Raw genomic sequence first — 15,937 nt, forward strand, 5'->3', positions numbered from 1 at the left:
TGCCTTGGAGAGCTTCTGGACTTTTCCAAGTTCTGGAACTCCCCGGAGAGCTTCTTGGCTTACCACATGTGCCCTGGAGTCTGGAGGCTACAGAATGTGATGCTAATGTCTACCAGAAGAAGTCTAAAGGCCCGAGATTGAGGTAGGAGTGGCTGGTCTGGGAGCAGAGCATGGAAAGCTGGTGGGGAGAGGGCTGTCCTTCTACCCGGGCAGGTAACAGTTGCCTGGCCCTGCGTGGACAATAGAGAGAGCTGCTTAGAGTCACCTTAAGGGCAACCATCCAGTGAGCTGGCTAGGAGGATCCACGTGGCCCCAGCCAGAAGCGGGTACATCACTGAGGCCAGGGGCTGAGGGAGCAGATGCCCGGCTCGGGGAGGCACGCTGCCCTGCCTCTGGAGCGGCGGTCGGAGGTCTCCAGGGCAGAATATTTGTGGACTCTGCAGAAGCACCCCAAGAAGGAATAGCTGGCTTTTGTGCACCTGCCATCTCAGGGGCAGCAACAACAGACAACAGCCAGCCTCAGATGACTACAGTCTTGCCCCTAATTTGCTGCCCCTGGATCCAACCTTGGAAGGATCAGAAATTAAGACTAGGAGGGGAGGAGGAGCTAGAAAACGGTGAGAAAGACAACCTCCACCAGCACCTACTTCCCGCAGCCCTCAGGGCTGGGCAGGGGAAAGCTTTACCTTGCATACAAGTTTGGGAGTTTAGGTTTTCAAACCGGGCTGGGCTGGAATTATTGGCTTAAGAGACTGAACAGGATTCTTCATGCCAAAACAAAGAGGCTGTCTGTCCACTGTCTGAGAATGAGTGGAAAAGCTATAAGACTTGCCTGAAATTTCATCCAGGGCTGGAAAAAATAGCTTACAGGTGAGGCTGAAAGGGACAGTAAGATTAAAGAAGTGGGTTTATCAATAAGCCGGTTGCACAGGCACCAACACAGCGGAACCAAAAGCTTGTCCCTGAGCAGCTGGACAGAGGTGGACAGAGACTCCAGAGACCTGCAGAGGGAGCACAGAGACCTGCAGAGGGAGCACAGAGACCTGCAGAGGGAGCACAGAAACCCCGGGGCCAGGGAGGTGGCATGGCCCAAGGGGCAGTCTTGGTCTGAGGACAGGTAGACCCTGAAGGTGACGGGCCAACAGTCTGCAGCCAGCAGGCTGAGGGTGGTTGGGAAGGTTTCCCTGAATAACTGGGGACACACTGGTAGTTTCTCTCCCTGTTGGCGTGGTTGTCAGGAGCAGGGTGTAGAGGCTGCCCAAAGGCAAATGAGGGTTCCTGGGGGCCTGTCAGGTGAAGACAGGAGGGTGGCGTTGCTCTCCTGCGGAGCCTGAACGCTAAGCCTGAAGCCATGGGCAGTGAGAGTAATCCCCTAGTTTCCTCTGAAAGAAGACTCTTCACTGTCAAACCGCCAAATTAAGAGTTTACATGGGCAACCTGACTTGGAGTAGAGGGGGGGTTCCCCTGAGGACTGCAGGGACCTTATGATGCTGTCTGGGTCACTGGAGAGGTCTTGTATAGGGGTCTGAGAAGAACTGAATGATAGCAACAGGGTTAACCAAGTCCCAAGAGGAAGGACATTTAGACGCCTCTTGTGCATTTCAGCTAGAATCCCCCTTTCCGAGGTTCAGACCACGTGAGCTCCACTCCAAGGGACATTTGAAGAGCCACCAGATGGAAGACTGTATTAAAGCAAGACGCATGTTTTCCTGGCACCTGTGTGCCACCTGTGGAAGAGAGGGGTCTGCAGGCACCACATCGTGGCACCCTACACTTGAAGATGGCATTAGTTCTTTCTCGGTGGAGTCCTCTGTGGGAATGACAGCATGAGCTCCAGGCCCATCTGTCCTGTGCGTCTCATGCCTGTGTCTTGTTTGGGAAACTCAGCACATCTAGGGGATTTCAGAGCCAAACTTTAGACCCACCGGGCCTCCAGCCTGGCTGCTCTGTCCAAAGGCCTCCCTGGTGCCAGGCCCCTGCAGAGACGCCATGGGTGTCACATTGCTTTTTCGAAGGGCCACTGGGGAGGCTTCCTTTTGATGGAAAACCAGGCTGTGCAGATGACAGTCGAGGAAAGGAAGGGGTGTTAGGGGAGATCAGCCCGACCTCCTGTCCAATGCCTGGATTGTCTCTGTACCACATTTCCCACACCCCATCCGCAAGCATGCCCCCAACCCCCAAACATCCCTCCGACCTCCAAACAACCCCCCACCCACACTCATTGCCTAAACACCTCCAGGCAGCCCATGCCATCTCCAGACTGAAGATCATACCTCATTTTGAGCTGAACTTGACTTCTTGGTCCTGGCTCTGTTCTCCGTGGCTGCATGGAACAAGTTGGCTCCCTCTGTCATGTTCCACTCAAGTCTTCTCTCCGGGGTGACTATGTCCAGCACCTCCGGCCCCACTGGGCAGTCCCTTCACCATTTCCTCCTCTGCCCTCTGAAATTGCATGATGTGATTTCTCCTGTCCTGGGGTTGGGGTTCTTCTGGTTGAAAGCATTCAGAAGGCTCAGCCTACCCAGTAGAGAACTTTGCACCCCTGACATGCGCTGACCGTCCTGGGCTTTCCACCCTTGCCTGCGCCTGGGATGTTTGCTTCGGTAGCAGCTGTGTGTGCCATGGGCAAGCCCTTGGCTGGAGAGTGGGCATTTCTCTACCCCTTTATTCTTGGCAGCTAGTCCAGTCCTCTTATAAGAGGCATCACTATGCCATGCACCACTCAGGAAAATCACTGCCAATTAAGTCACTGATGACCAACTCTGTTTAATTTTCACATCGAGTGTAGCTCATGCCTATTGTGAAAGAAACCGTGTTTCATCGAATAGGATGAAATAGGACAATACAGCCTGCCTCGTACTTAGCACCGTGCTCAGGACAGTGGACACTCAGGAAATGCCGTCTGCTTAGATGAAAGCCCCCGGCAGCTCGGCAATGCCCACAGGCAGACCCCTGCCCCCCTCACCCCTCCAGCCCTGTGTCCACCACTTCCTTATGTGTCTGCACTGCCTGCAACCGATGGCTTATGGTGGTGTCCTCTCATCTCTTCCCGCAGTGCCCCATCCCCATCGGCCCCCTCTTGCGAATGTCCTCAGCTGTCACCGCCTTTGGAAGTTCTCCCCTGCCCATCCCTCCTGTGTCCCTCCCACATCCCGCAAGTTTCCATACAGCACACAGTCACCGTGTTGCTTATGTACTCTTCACCTGTCTCCTTCCCTAGAACATGACTCTGGGAACAGGGGCTGAGTTATCAATCTTGACCTCCAGTTCCTAGCACGGTGCCGGAGCACGATAGAGGCCCAAGAAATGTTTGCCGAGCGAGTGACGCTTTTCTCGTGTTTAGCAGTACCTGAATTTGTGTGGTGCTTTAGACTCTAACAGGCTTCTTACAAATCCATTTCCTTACTCCATTAGTCTGAGCAGGTCAGGACAGGTGATGATATTCCTGTTTTACAGCCAGAAAAAATGGACACCTGTTAGGGGACACCCCTGAGTGCACAGAGCCTGCTCAGTGACTGAGCTGGGATTAGAGGCTGGCTCTGGCCTCTTACCAGTTTCGAGTTGATGGGCCCTTGGCTTAGAACAGAGGTGGCAAACTGGCAGCCTGCTGGTCCTATGTGGCCTGTGGACATGCTTTGGCCCACACAGTGTTTTGTTTTGTTTTTGTTTTTGTTTTTAATGTGTGTAAGTTGCCAACACTTAAAAGAATTAAGAGATTTCCCAATTACTAGCCTAAAAATGTAAGCATCTGGCAACCCTGGGCTTGCATCCCCACATGGGTAATTCCTGAAATGTCCTGTACTCGCCAGGGCCCCCACCTGCCCCACATAAGTTTGCAGCCCCTGCTTGGAGAAAGAATCCTGCTGTGAGGCCCTGGGGACCGGTTCTCCATCCTGTTCATGGTGTGTCTGTGTCTATAGCTCGGTGCTTGATAGGTCATCAGTGCTCAGATTAAAAAGAACCGCACGCTGGTGGGTCAGGCCTGGTCAGGCCTCCAGAGAATCCCGTGGGCAGTTGCCAACATGCCTGAGGCTTTGGCCGGGACTTGAGGCCAGCTCCTGCCTTGGCAGGGGTCCTCAGGGTCTGCCTCAGGGTGGGAAGGAAGGAGGTAGAAACAGCTCTTCTCTCCTCCCCAGGACAAAGGCCATGATGGGGTCAAGGAGCTGGACAGCCTAAACAGTGACCGACTGAGAACCGTCCAGCTCAACGTCTGCAGCAGTGAAGAGGTGGAGAAAGTGGTGGAGATCGTCCGCTCGAGCCTGAAGGACCCTGAGAAAGGTCGGGCACCCCTTCGGGCGGCAGGGGTTGTGTATGCGGCCATTCCAAGGGGCGCTTGCTAAACACCACCTTCCATTGGCTGGCATCCTGCCACCACACTCCTTTCCTTATTGTTTAGAATCTTCCTCCTGCACGGTAGGAGGAAGGGGATGACACTAAACACACCCGTGCAATAGGGCAATGGAAAAATACAGGCAGGAGGTGATTTCAGAGTTCATGGAGTGCTGGGTGGCTACGCACTGATTCAGGTCAGCTCAGCCAATGCCCAGTGATGCCCTCTCTGGCCCAGGAGCTGGGTTGGGTGCCGGGAACACAAAGCTGGTCAAGGCACAGTGTGTCCCCAGGACCTCACAGTTCAGCTGAGGGACCAAGTTCAAAATCAGGGAGCCATGCATTGAGAGAGGCAGAGCAGCACAGGAAAGAGGGGTTCGTCCAGCCGTGGGGGTGCAGCAGAAACAGGCCAGTTAAGGCAGATTGTGGCAGAGAGCAGAGATGGTCATTCCAAGAGGAGGGGAGAGCAGGAACCACAGCTGGGAGCCGCACGGGGAGGGTAGCAGGGGCTGTTTGTCAGGCAGTGGTATTAGCCCAGCACCTCAATATGAGCCATGGGTCAGGTCACCTGGAGGGGGGTGGCGGCAAAGGAGGGTGGGGAGGGAGGTCTTGGATCCCAGGCGAGGGGGCTTGGCCGGTCTCCCGACGGCACTGGGGAGCCACTGAAGGAGTTGTCCTGAGGGAATGACCTGGTCATCGTGAGACTTGTGAGGCTCCCTCTGAGGACGGCAGTGGCAATGTGCAGCTGGATTGAAAGGGGGAGTTAAGCGTGGGTTCCAGGGTCCAGAGCTAGGGTGGTAGGTGATGGGAAACAGGAAGGGTCAGGTGTGAGGAGTATTGAGAAGGCGAAGCTGGCCGGACTTGGTGACTTGGATGTGGGGACGAGGTGAGACGTGAAGTCTCTGTCCTGGACAGCTGGTGCCCCGCACTGCAGGAGCAGGTTGGGAGATGGGGAGATACCGAAGCGCCCACCCTCAGGGGAATGTCCAGGCTGGAAGAGCCGGTGCCCACGGCAGGAGGTGACACTGGGAGTCGGGGAGATGCACAGAGGGACCCCCGGGAATGTGAGTGTTTGGGGATTAGAGGACGCGGAGAGACAGCTGTCAGAGAGGTTGGATACAGTGCTCCAGAAGCTAAACAACAGAGAGTTTGGGGGAGGGGGCAGTACCAGTAGCCAACAGGGTAAAAAGCTACAGAATGTTCTAGTGGCATAAGGACTAAAATATCCTTCCAGTTCAGCCAGTGGAGGGCCTCGGTGGGAGGAGCTCTGCCTCCAACCTCGGGAGTGCCATTCAGGTAGAATACAGCAATGGGGGATGGATCTCCCTGGAGCCGGCCGCCTAGCAGCATCTGGAGAAGCGAATCTATGACATTTACCTTTGAGCTCCCTGGCAGCCCAGGCAGAAAAGGGGTGCCTCATTCAGGCCTCTGCTTTCCCTCAGAATGGGGTGGGGCAGCTCTCAGGAGCTGAGGAAGGAGGAGGAAAGGGCAGGAGTGACCAGATCCCATGCTGGGAGCTCTGCTGAGCCTGTATCAGCCAGACGGATGTGCTGTCTCTCAGAGCAGCTGCCTCAGAGGCTGCGTGTGTGGCTATCGGTGACGCTGCTGCTCTGCCTGTCAGTGATGTGCTGCCTCATCAGCCCACTGTCCCTCCCATCCTCCCAACAGGCCATTCACAGGCCCCTCTGTTCTGTGTTGTCACAGAACATCTGTTTAAGAATTAACAGGCAGAGCCAGCGCTCCTGTCCCATTAAGAAAAGGCAGGATGGGTCCCGCTGGGATGATTACCAGCTCAGAACCTGCAGCCTGCTTCACCCCTCCCTGGCGGTAAATTCTCCCTCCCACCTTCCCTGGGCAGCTGCTATATTGCCTCCATAAACTACTGGGCAGGAAAACAGCTGCATCAGCGTCATAAAGCCATTTGATTATAGTGTGGGTTTTGTGGTGATTTAAAATGCCCAGGGAAAGGCATCATCACCGGAGACCCGAGCAGAGAACGCACCAGGCGGGGCTGCTCAGGCTGGCGGTCCTTGTCCCCTGCCCCCTGCCCCCTGCCTCTGGGGCAGAACCACTTCCGCTCTGTGTACTGGACTGGCCAGGTAGCCTAACCTGCAAGGCAGGGCGGGCCCGGCCCACACAGAGGGGAGGCGTTCACCCCCTGCCCGGGGATCTGAGCTCAAACCCCAGCCCCAGCCTGATGCACAAACCTTCCCCTGCTGCTTTTTCCGCGCGGTGCATTCCGGAGGGTGAGTAAACCACTCACCATGAACTTCCTTAACCAATACTGCATTTTTTTTGGAAAATGATTTGAAGACGTTTAGGTCTGAAAAAACAGCACATCTGTCAGATATGCGGCGGTGTGTCCCCCATCTCCCGCTCTCTCTTTCTTCCCCGTCTCCCTCTCCTCCCTCTCCCTCTCCTCCCTCTCCCTGCTTCCCCTCTGAACTCGGCTGTTTCCTGGCCTTACCTCTGCAATCCCCCCTCAGGCAATGCCGGCTGTGAACTCCAGGTGGCGCCCTCCCGGAGCGTTCCCACCCGCTGCGGCCGCCACCGACCCACACCCCACGCAGGACCTGTCAGAAGGGCCCTCTCCCCCTTGCCCCGCCGAGGGGGCACATTTGAATGGCGAGTTTGATGCCCTGCAGCCTGGCTCTGTGGAACAGTTGCTGCTAAAGCCCAGGGAGCCAGGCACGGTGGGGGGCGAGATGAAGAAGATTGTCTGGTGAGAGCCGCAGAGCCATCTGCCCCCGGTCCCCACCCGCGCAGGACGCTGAGGGATGGGACATCTGGAGCCTGGGACCAGCCCTCCCTGTCCCCACCCCAGGGGACACCGAGCCAGTGGGCCTAAGAGCAGGCTGTGGGCACGGCCTGATCTTGGCACATCACTTATCAGTCAGTCAACATTTATTTAGTTAATTAATTAGTTTATTTTTTTGAGACAGAGACTTGCTCCCCCGCCCAGGCTGGAGTGCAGTGGCACGATCTCGGCTCACTGCAACTTCTGCATCCTAGGTTCAAGCGATTCTCCTGCCTCAGCCTCCCAAGGAGCTGGGATTACAGGCGCCTGTCACCACGCCCAGCTACTTTTTTTTTTTTTTTTTAGTAGAGAAGGGGTTTCACGAGGTTGGCCAGGCTGGTCTCAAACTCCTGACCTCAGGTGATCCACCTGCCTTGGCCTCCCAAAATGCTGGGATTACAGGCGTGAGCCACCATACCTGACCTGGGCTTCACTTATTAGAAATGTGACCTTGGGCTTGCACCTGCCCCCTGTGTGGGCCTCAGCTTGCTTATCTGTGAAGTGGGAGAGTGATCTGAGAGCTGTCCAGCGCTCATGCCTGGATCAGACCACTATAAGAGCATGGGAAGAATTTCAACACAAGTTGCTGTCAGGCTGACGGGGCAGCAAAACACACGCAGGGGAGTAAGGGAGTAGCCTGGGAAAGGCCTGGCCTACCATGCTGCGGGATAGAGACCACAGAGCAGGAAGTGACTGATGGGGGGGTCGGCCTGAGGGGGGATGGAGACCATAGAGCAGGAAGTGACTGATGGGGGGGGTCGGCCTGAGGGGGGATGGAGACCATAGAGCAGGAAGTGACTGATGGGGGGGTCGGCCTGAGGGGGGATGGAGACCATAGAGGAGGAAGTGACTGATGGGGGGTGTCAGGCTGAGGGGGGGATGGGGGGGGTCAGTCTGAGGGGGGATGGAGACCATAGAGCAGGAAGTGACTGATGGGGGGGTTGGCCTGAGGGGGGGATGGAGACCATAGAGCAGGAAGTGACTGATGGGGGGGTCGGCCTGAGGGGGGATGGAGACCATAGAGGAGGGAGTGACTGATGGGGGGGGTGTCAGGCTGAGGGGGGGATGGGGGGGTCAGTCTGAGGGGGGATGGAGACCATAGAGCAGGAAGTGACTGATGGGGGGGTTGGCCTGAGCGGGGATGGAGACCATAGAGCAGGAAGTGACTGATGGGGGGGTCGGCCTGAGGGGGGATGGAGACCATAGAGCAGGAAGTGACTGATGGGGGGGGGGGTCTGCCTGAGGGGGTATGGAGATCATAGAGCAGGAAGTGACTGATGGGTGGAGGTCAGCCTGAGAGGGGAATGGAGACCATAGAGCAGGAAGTGACTGATGGTGGGGCTGGCCTGAGGGGGGATAGAGATCATAGAGCAGGAAGTGACTGATGGGGGGAGTCAGCCTGAGGGGGGATGGAGACCATAGAGCAGGAAGTGACTGATGGTGGGGACGGCCTGAGGGGGGATAGAGATCATAGAGCAGGAAGTGACTGATGGGGGGAGTCAGCCTGAGGGGGGATGGAGACCATAGAGCAGGAAGTGACTGGTGAGGGAGTCAGCCTGAGGGGGAATGGAGACCATAGAGCAGGAAGTCACTGATGGCGGGGGTCAGCCTGAGGGGGGATAGAGACCATAGAGCAGGAAGTGACTGATGAGGGGGTCGGCCTGAGGGGGAATGGAGACCATAGAGCAGGAAGTGACTGATGGGGGGGTCGGCCTGAGGGGGGGTTGGAGACCATAGAGCAGAAAGTGACTGATGGTGGGGTCGGCCTGAGGGGTGGGGTGAAGATGGAGGTGGAGGAGTTAGTGAGACAAGGAGACCCAGGAGGAGGCTTCTTCAGCAGCCCAGGATAGAGGACCCAAGCGAATGCCAGTGGAAACAGGAAGGAATAACCGACCCAGCAGAGGAAACCAGCAACAGCCTGGGGCGTTGGGGCTTTGTCCTCAGACAGATCTGGGTCCAAATCCCACCCTACCCACCTGTTAGCTGGGTGACACTGACCAAAGTGCTTAACCGCTCTGAGCTTCACTTGCCTCGACCGGATATGAGACAATTTAGGATCTATTTTACAGGCTGGTTGTGAGGATCAGGGAAGTTAATGAATGTAAAGGGCTTAATTAGGGGCCTGCCAGCTGTCATGTTGATCTTGATCTGTAATATTAGCAGTACCTGATGACTCATTCGATGGGGGAGGGGTGGAGGAGCTGGAAGACTCAGACGAAAGTAAAATCATTAACAAAGAGGAGGAGCAGGCTTGGGCAGCTTGGAAACTTGATGTGAGGGTGGTGGTTAGGGTGAGTCAGGGACCTGTGGGACATTCAGGTGGAAGTGAGACAGGAGATGGGACGAGGAGAGAGCTGTGACTCCTGAGGAGAACTGGGAGGCCACTGGTGTGGAGGCCATCTTGGGGTTGTTGCAGGAAAATTGCTGTCGCCCAACCAGCGGGAATGCCTCCATGAGTTTATTCAGAACACTGGCTGAGGACTCCAGGTGGCACCTAGGTCCACCACCTCTCAACACTCATCAAAGCTATAATTCAGGGACTGTGTGCCTTCACGGGTCATGTTTCATTAAACTTTTTTGGATAGTAGTGTCAAATGTCATTGTTTTATTTTTAGGTAGAAAAAGGGCTGTCTGCATTTTAAGTCATGGGATATTGTCCCTTATGAATCAAACATGAAACAGCTGGAAAATTCACAAACATGAAGAAGATGAGGACACCTAAGAGTTGAGTCAACTTTGAGAGGAACAGGATTAGGCCAGGACATTGGGAGCCACTTGTATCTGGGGGCAGGTGAAAGAAAGGTGTCAGGGCGGAGGCAGGAGATGCCTGGGATCACTAATGCCGAGGGGGAAGTGAGCCTCGAGGAGTCCTGGCAGGACTCATATCGTAGCGAGCCTGAGGAGAGTGAAGACTGGGGGTGAGGTCTTGGCGTACCACCCTGGAGACTGTGGAGAGTACAGAGTGAGGACAGCTGAGGGCTGGGACCCAGTGTGGTATGGAAGGGAGATGGAGAGGATAGTGTGTGTGTGTGTGTGTGTGTGTGTGTGTGTGTGTGTGTGTGATGGAGTCTTGCTCTGTCACCCAGGCTGGAGTGCCATGGCATGATCCTGGCTCATTGCAACCTCTGTCTCCCTGGTTCAAGCGATTCTCCTGCCTCAGCCTCCAGAGTAGCTGGGATTACAGGCGCCCGCCACCATGCCCGGCTAATCTTTGTATTACAGGATAGAGTGTGTTCTTGGAAGCCTGGCGTGGAGGGAGGGAGATCAGGTAGCACAGTTACAGAAGGATCTTTGGGATATGGAAATGTGGCATTTGTAGACATTAATCTAACACACATTTGTGTGTATCGAACTGAAGGGCTGGAGTCATGGGCAATGGAAAAGCTGAAGTTGCGTGAAAGAGAGGGAAGGATCGGTGTCTGTGGTCTTGAAGACGATGTGGAAGTGTCAACCATGAGAGGTGGGGAGTGGCCTCTGCTCCTCCTGGGAAGAGAAGAGGGTGAAGACTCAGGGCACGTCTGCAGGGAGACAGTGGGAGCTCTGGGGTCGTTGTGGACGACGCTGATCCTGTCATTAGCATCTGAGTGAGGTTACAGGTGAGACCTAGAGCAGGGAGACACCCACAGGCTTTGGTGGAGAGTGGGAGTGTGAGCTCTTCATGGACACCGTGTTAACCAGCAATTTCCTTTCCCTAATAAATGCCCTTAATTCTCCGTAATTGAAGGAGAAGGCACCAGAGGGCAGTGAATGAAGCTTTAATTTGGGTAACACAGGAGGAAAGCAGCCAGAGACCAATTACTCTGTCATTTACACAAACTCATTTCCATGATTAACTTGGAAAATGAAGCAGCACCGAGTTCCCACAAGCAGGGATGGTCCCAGGACAGGAGCTCTGCTCTGAGGCTGCGCCTTGGGAAGGAGCACGGGGCTTTGGCCACGGGAGACTGAACCCTGAGGGTTTCCACAACAAAGAGGCAGGGCCCAGCTCTGTCCTGAGGCTCTGACCCATCCAGCCTTTGCACCCCAAAAAACAACTCAGAGAGGTCCCTGCAAAACACAGCTGCCTGCTCGTGCCCGCCTCCCCGGTGATTTCCCTGGCTTCTGGCAAGAGAAGAGAAGATGTGAGCGAAAGCTCAGAGGCAGAGATGAGTAAACAGGAACGGGGTGTGAAACTCAGGCTGTGGGGATAGGATGGGGTGGAGTGGAGTGGCAGTGGCAATTTGAAGTGAGGTGAGATTCAAGGCTGGGGGACACGGCAGGCTGGGTCATGGTGGGCCCAGAGAATCGAGCCAGGCAGATGTGACATGAGCACTGGACATTCTAGACGTAAGGGAGGGTGGCAGTTAGTACTTTAGGCCTCTTTACCTCCTGTCATTCCTGAGTGACTCTAGAAAGTTTCTGGAGAGCACTGGGCAAGAGGCTGGGAAGTCACAGGAAAGGAGTGGAAAGGAGGCTGGCCTGCAGGCCGATGGGCAATGCCTGGGGCCGAGCCCCTGTGGTCACCGCACACCTATCCCTCCCCTGTCCAGGGATGTGGGGCCTCGTTAACAACGCCGGCATCTCCACGTTCGGGGAGGTGGAGTTCACCAGCATGGAGACCTACAAGGAGGTGGCAGAAGTGAACCTTTGGGGCACAGTGCGGACAACGAAATCCTTTCTCCCCCTCATCCGAAGGGCCAAAGGTGAGTGGGAAAGGGAGCTCCCTCCTGCCCCTGAATCGGCCCCACATGTTCATGTTTGCTCGGAATGGACATACCTGTCCCAGCAGCTCCAACGTCCACAACACAGCAAGGGTGGCCCCAGGGCCTGTGCTGGGCCTGGGTGAAGGTGAGCAGAGGGGCTGTGGCCAGGTAGGGGGAGAGAGGTGTGTGGCTCTCAGGAAGTAGAGCAGGTAAGAGGTCAGTGGTCTATGCAGCAAAAGCTTCAAGATTTTAGCAGCCACCCACTCTGGGAACCTAATCTATAGAGAGAATCACCCTTTGCACAAAGCTGTGTGTATACATCTTTGTGTCAATCGGGTGTGGTTAAGTAAAATTTGGCATATTCATTCTATGGTTATTTATACTGTAGTTTAAAAAATGAGATTATTGTGCTATTAGGAAACAATAGTAATAATCAAGATTAGAAATTTGGAAAACCAAGAAAACACCCAAACCATGTGGGTGGCCAAATGTGAGCAAACCTCTTCAGAAGTCATTGACTTGGATGTTTTCCCTGACATAGCAAACAACTGTGGCAAAAAGGGTAAGATCCATACATCTACGGTGAAGTCCTAGCAACAGCCGGCATGAACATGGAGGGCAGCTGTAGGATTTTAGATGAAAGCCCCAACCCTTCAGTGACTTCAAAGAGTTTTCTGAAAGGTGCCTCCACCCAGGATGGGCCGCGTTCCTTCCCGGTACACACCTGGATGGACCGCGTTCCTTCCCGGGTACACACCTGGATGGACCGCGTTCCTTCCCGGGTACACACCTGGATGGACCGCGTTCCTTCCCGGGTACACACCTGGATGGGCCGCGTTCCTTCCCGGGTACACACCTGGATGGGCCGCGTTCCTTCCCGGTACACACCTGGATGGGCCGCGTTCCTTCCCGGTACACACCTGGATGGGCCGCGTTCCTTCCCGGGTACACACCTGGATGGGCCGCGTTCCTTCCCGGGTACACACCTGGATGGGCCGCGTTCCTTCCCGGGTACACACCTGGATGGGCCGCGTTCCTTCCCGGGTACACACCTGGATGGGCCGCGTTCCTTCCCGGGTACACACCTGGATGGGCCGCGTTCCTTCCCGGTACACACCTGGATGGGCCGCGTTCCTTCCCGGTACACACCTGGATGGGCCGCGTTCCTTCCCGGGTACACACCTGGATGGGCCGCGTTCCTTCCCGGTACACACCTGGATGGGCCGAGTTCCTTCCCGGGTACACACCTGGATGGGCCGAGTTCCTTCCCGGTACACACCTGGATGGGCCGAGTTCCTTCCCGGTACACACCTGGATGGGCCGCGTTCCCTCCCGGGTACACACCTGGATGGGCCGCATTCCCTCCCGGTACACACCTGGATGGGCTGAGTTCCTTCCCAGGTACACACCTATAGGGAAAACTGGTCCCAGATCCGCCTGGGCTTCCCCGACTGGGCCAAATGCAATCCACTTCCAACCCCTCTGTTCCCAGGGCCAAGAGGAGCTGCAGGAGGCCCCTGATGTCCCCAGGTTGGGCCTGTGGCTGAGGGCCTTTGGAGGAAGAGGAGTAGGGGGGTCACCACACTCTCCCAATGCCCAGGACTGTCTCCTCATGTCCTAGCCCTGAAGTCAGGTTCAGAAACCCTGCCCCTGCCCCTGCCTGCTGCTCTGTTTTCCAGGCTGTCCTGGGCTCCACCCAGGCTCCACCCTACCTGGGTGGAATGGAGTTGGGAGTTGATTCTAACAGCACAGGCCCTGTCCTCTTTCAGGGCCATCTGAGGGCTCCCTCCCAGCTGCAGCCCCAGGTACTTCCTCCTCTGCGCTCCAACCCCTATCGCCAGTGTTGCGATCAGTGGATAGACACTTGGCCTTAGTGTGTTACTTATCTGCACATCGTACTACTGGAGCTGGATTTTAAGCTCCATAAGAGGAAGGGGAAGCTTTTAGGCTGTATTTCTCCCTAACCAGCACCAGACCTTGTCTATAGTGAAAGCTCAGATCCACACAGACAGCTGTCTCGCTTCCCACTTCTCCCCTTGTGTTTTCAACCCAAATTATCACCGCATCGGGCTTGATCTGGTTTTTGAGTCAGTTATGTGTTGCCCATCACACTGGGCCCTCCTGCTTCTCACTCACTTGTCCTCCCTGGTCCTGCCTGGCACAGCCAGGTTCCCAGGGAAGATCAGGGGTGCCGATGCTGATGCGTGGGTCTGAGCTGGCCTTGCCTCCTGAATGAGAAGGCTCCTGGGTGGGTCAGAAGTGGTTCCAGCCAAGCCTCTGGAGACACGCCTGACTTCTGCCCTGTGTGTCGTAGGGCAGTGCCGCCTTAGCAGGTATCTCTGTCTCCCTCTGTAGGCCGCGTGGTCAATATCAGCAGCATGCTGGGCCGCATGGCCAACCCGGCCCGCTCCCCGTACTGCATCACCAAGTTCGGGGTAGAGGCTTTCTCGGACTGCCTGCGCTATGAGATGCGCTCCCTGGGCGTGAAGGTCAGTGTGGTGGAGCCCGGCAACTTCATCGCTGCCACCAGCCTCTACAGCCCCGAGAGCATTCGGGCCATCGCCAAGAAGATGTGGGACGAGCTACCTGAGGTCGTGCGCAAGGACTACGGCAAGAAGTACTTTGATGAAAAGATCGCCAAGATGGAGACCTACTGCAGCAGTGGCTCCACAGACACGTCCCCTGTCATCGATGCTGTCACACACGCCCTGACCGCCACCACCCCCTACACCCGCTACCACCCCATGGACTACTACTGGTGGCTGCGAATGCAGATCATTACCCACTTGCCTGGAGCCATCTCCGACATGATCTACATCCGCTGAAGAGTCTCTCTGTGGCCTCTGTCAGGGATCCCTGGTGGAAGGGGAGGGGAGGGAGGAACCCATATAGTCAACTCTTGATTATCCACGTGTGGATTATCCACCACTCCGGGAAGACCCATGACTGGTTTTAACATTAACCAAAGGGAATAACCCAACCTGACTTGTTTGCACAGTGAGTGACTTAGGCCTTCACAAGCAGGGTGTGGAGTGGCAGGCAGGGCCTCTCAATCTCAGGGCAAACATGGTGAATCTGTCTCTCTGGAGATCATTTCATACAGAGCTTTTGAGAAAAGATCTTTATATTAAAAACAGATTTATTATAGAATGGAATCAAAACTCCTTTATATCTTCAAGCCAAATTATCACTTTAAAAAATTATCTCATTTGATCCTTAAGCCAGTCTCATGAATAAAAAGGACAGATTTTTTTCTTTTGTACATGAAGCATTTGCAGCTTAAAGAGGATGCATGAAATAACCCTTTTATCGCTTATAAATAGTGCCAGTCATGTGTTCCTGCCACTGCTGTGGAAACACTTCACATTTTGCATTCCAGGACTGTTTTGGATACATTTGCCCAAGAATCTTCTGACTAACTCTGTGTCCTCATCTGAGCCACACATACCAAGTGCCCACTGGTACCTCTGCATGTCCATGGTGCTGTGTGACTGGCCAGCCAGCAGCCAGTGACTCAGAGCTGGCTGTATGGAGGGGGTGGGAATGTTTCTGGAGATTTTTTATTTGTTATTATTATTATTTTTTTTTTTCAGACTCTTGCTTAGTCTCCCAGGCTGGAGTGCAATGGCACCATCTCGGCTCACTGCAGCCTCCGCCTCCCTAGTTCAAGCAGTTCTCCTGCCTCAGCCTCCCGAGTAGCTGTGGTTATAGGCACCCACCACCACACCTGGCTAATTTTTATATTTTTAGTAGAAACGGGGTTTCACCATGTTGGGTAGGCTGGTGTCGAACTCCTGACTTCAAGTAATCCGCCTGCCTTGGCCTCCCGAAGTGCTGGGATTACAGGTGTGAGCCACCACATCTGGCCCTGGAGATTTTTACTTGAGCTTTTAACATCCTCTTTTAGGACTCAGGATAGACTTGTGTGGAGGTGCTCTCTGGCTGACAGGATAGGTTGTTACTGGTTTGGGTCTGCTTGGTTTTGCCTTGGCTGGGGCCAGTGTCGATGGGGCAGGCTTGGCAGGAGCAGTGGTGCCATGGCGGGGCACTGTGGCATCTTCTCCCCTAGCAGTGGATTTGGGGTCCCTGCTTGCCTCACATGGTGCTTACACATACACACACACACACA

The 15,937-nt window shown here is 55.2% G+C and overlaps 1 protein-coding gene across 2 annotated transcripts in view; it reads left to right on the forward strand.

The window, feature by feature from the left end:
• The window catches only part of BDH1 (3-hydroxybutyrate dehydrogenase 1), a 64,055-nt gene extending 48,985 nt beyond the window's left edge, over nt 1-15,070 (forward strand). For both annotated transcript variants that reach the window (XM_073023766.1, XM_073023765.1), the window contains exons 5-7: nt 4,137-4,278; nt 11,656-11,808; nt 14,164-15,070. In XM_073023766.1, the coding sequence (XP_072879867.1) occupies nt 4,137-4,278; nt 11,656-11,808; nt 14,164-14,633 (765 nt within the window). In that variant the 3' untranslated portion in view covers nt 14,634-15,070. The remainder of the gene's footprint in view (nt 1-4,136; nt 4,279-11,655; nt 11,809-14,163) is intronic.
• The last annotated feature ends 867 nt before the right edge of the window (nt 15,071-15,937 follow it).

Source organism: Chlorocebus sabaeus, chromosome 15 (assembly GCF_047675955.1).
Source record: "Chlorocebus sabaeus isolate Y175 chromosome 15, mChlSab1.0.hap1, whole genome shotgun sequence".
Lineage (NCBI taxonomy): Eukaryota > Metazoa > Chordata > Mammalia > Primates > Cercopithecidae > Chlorocebus > Chlorocebus sabaeus.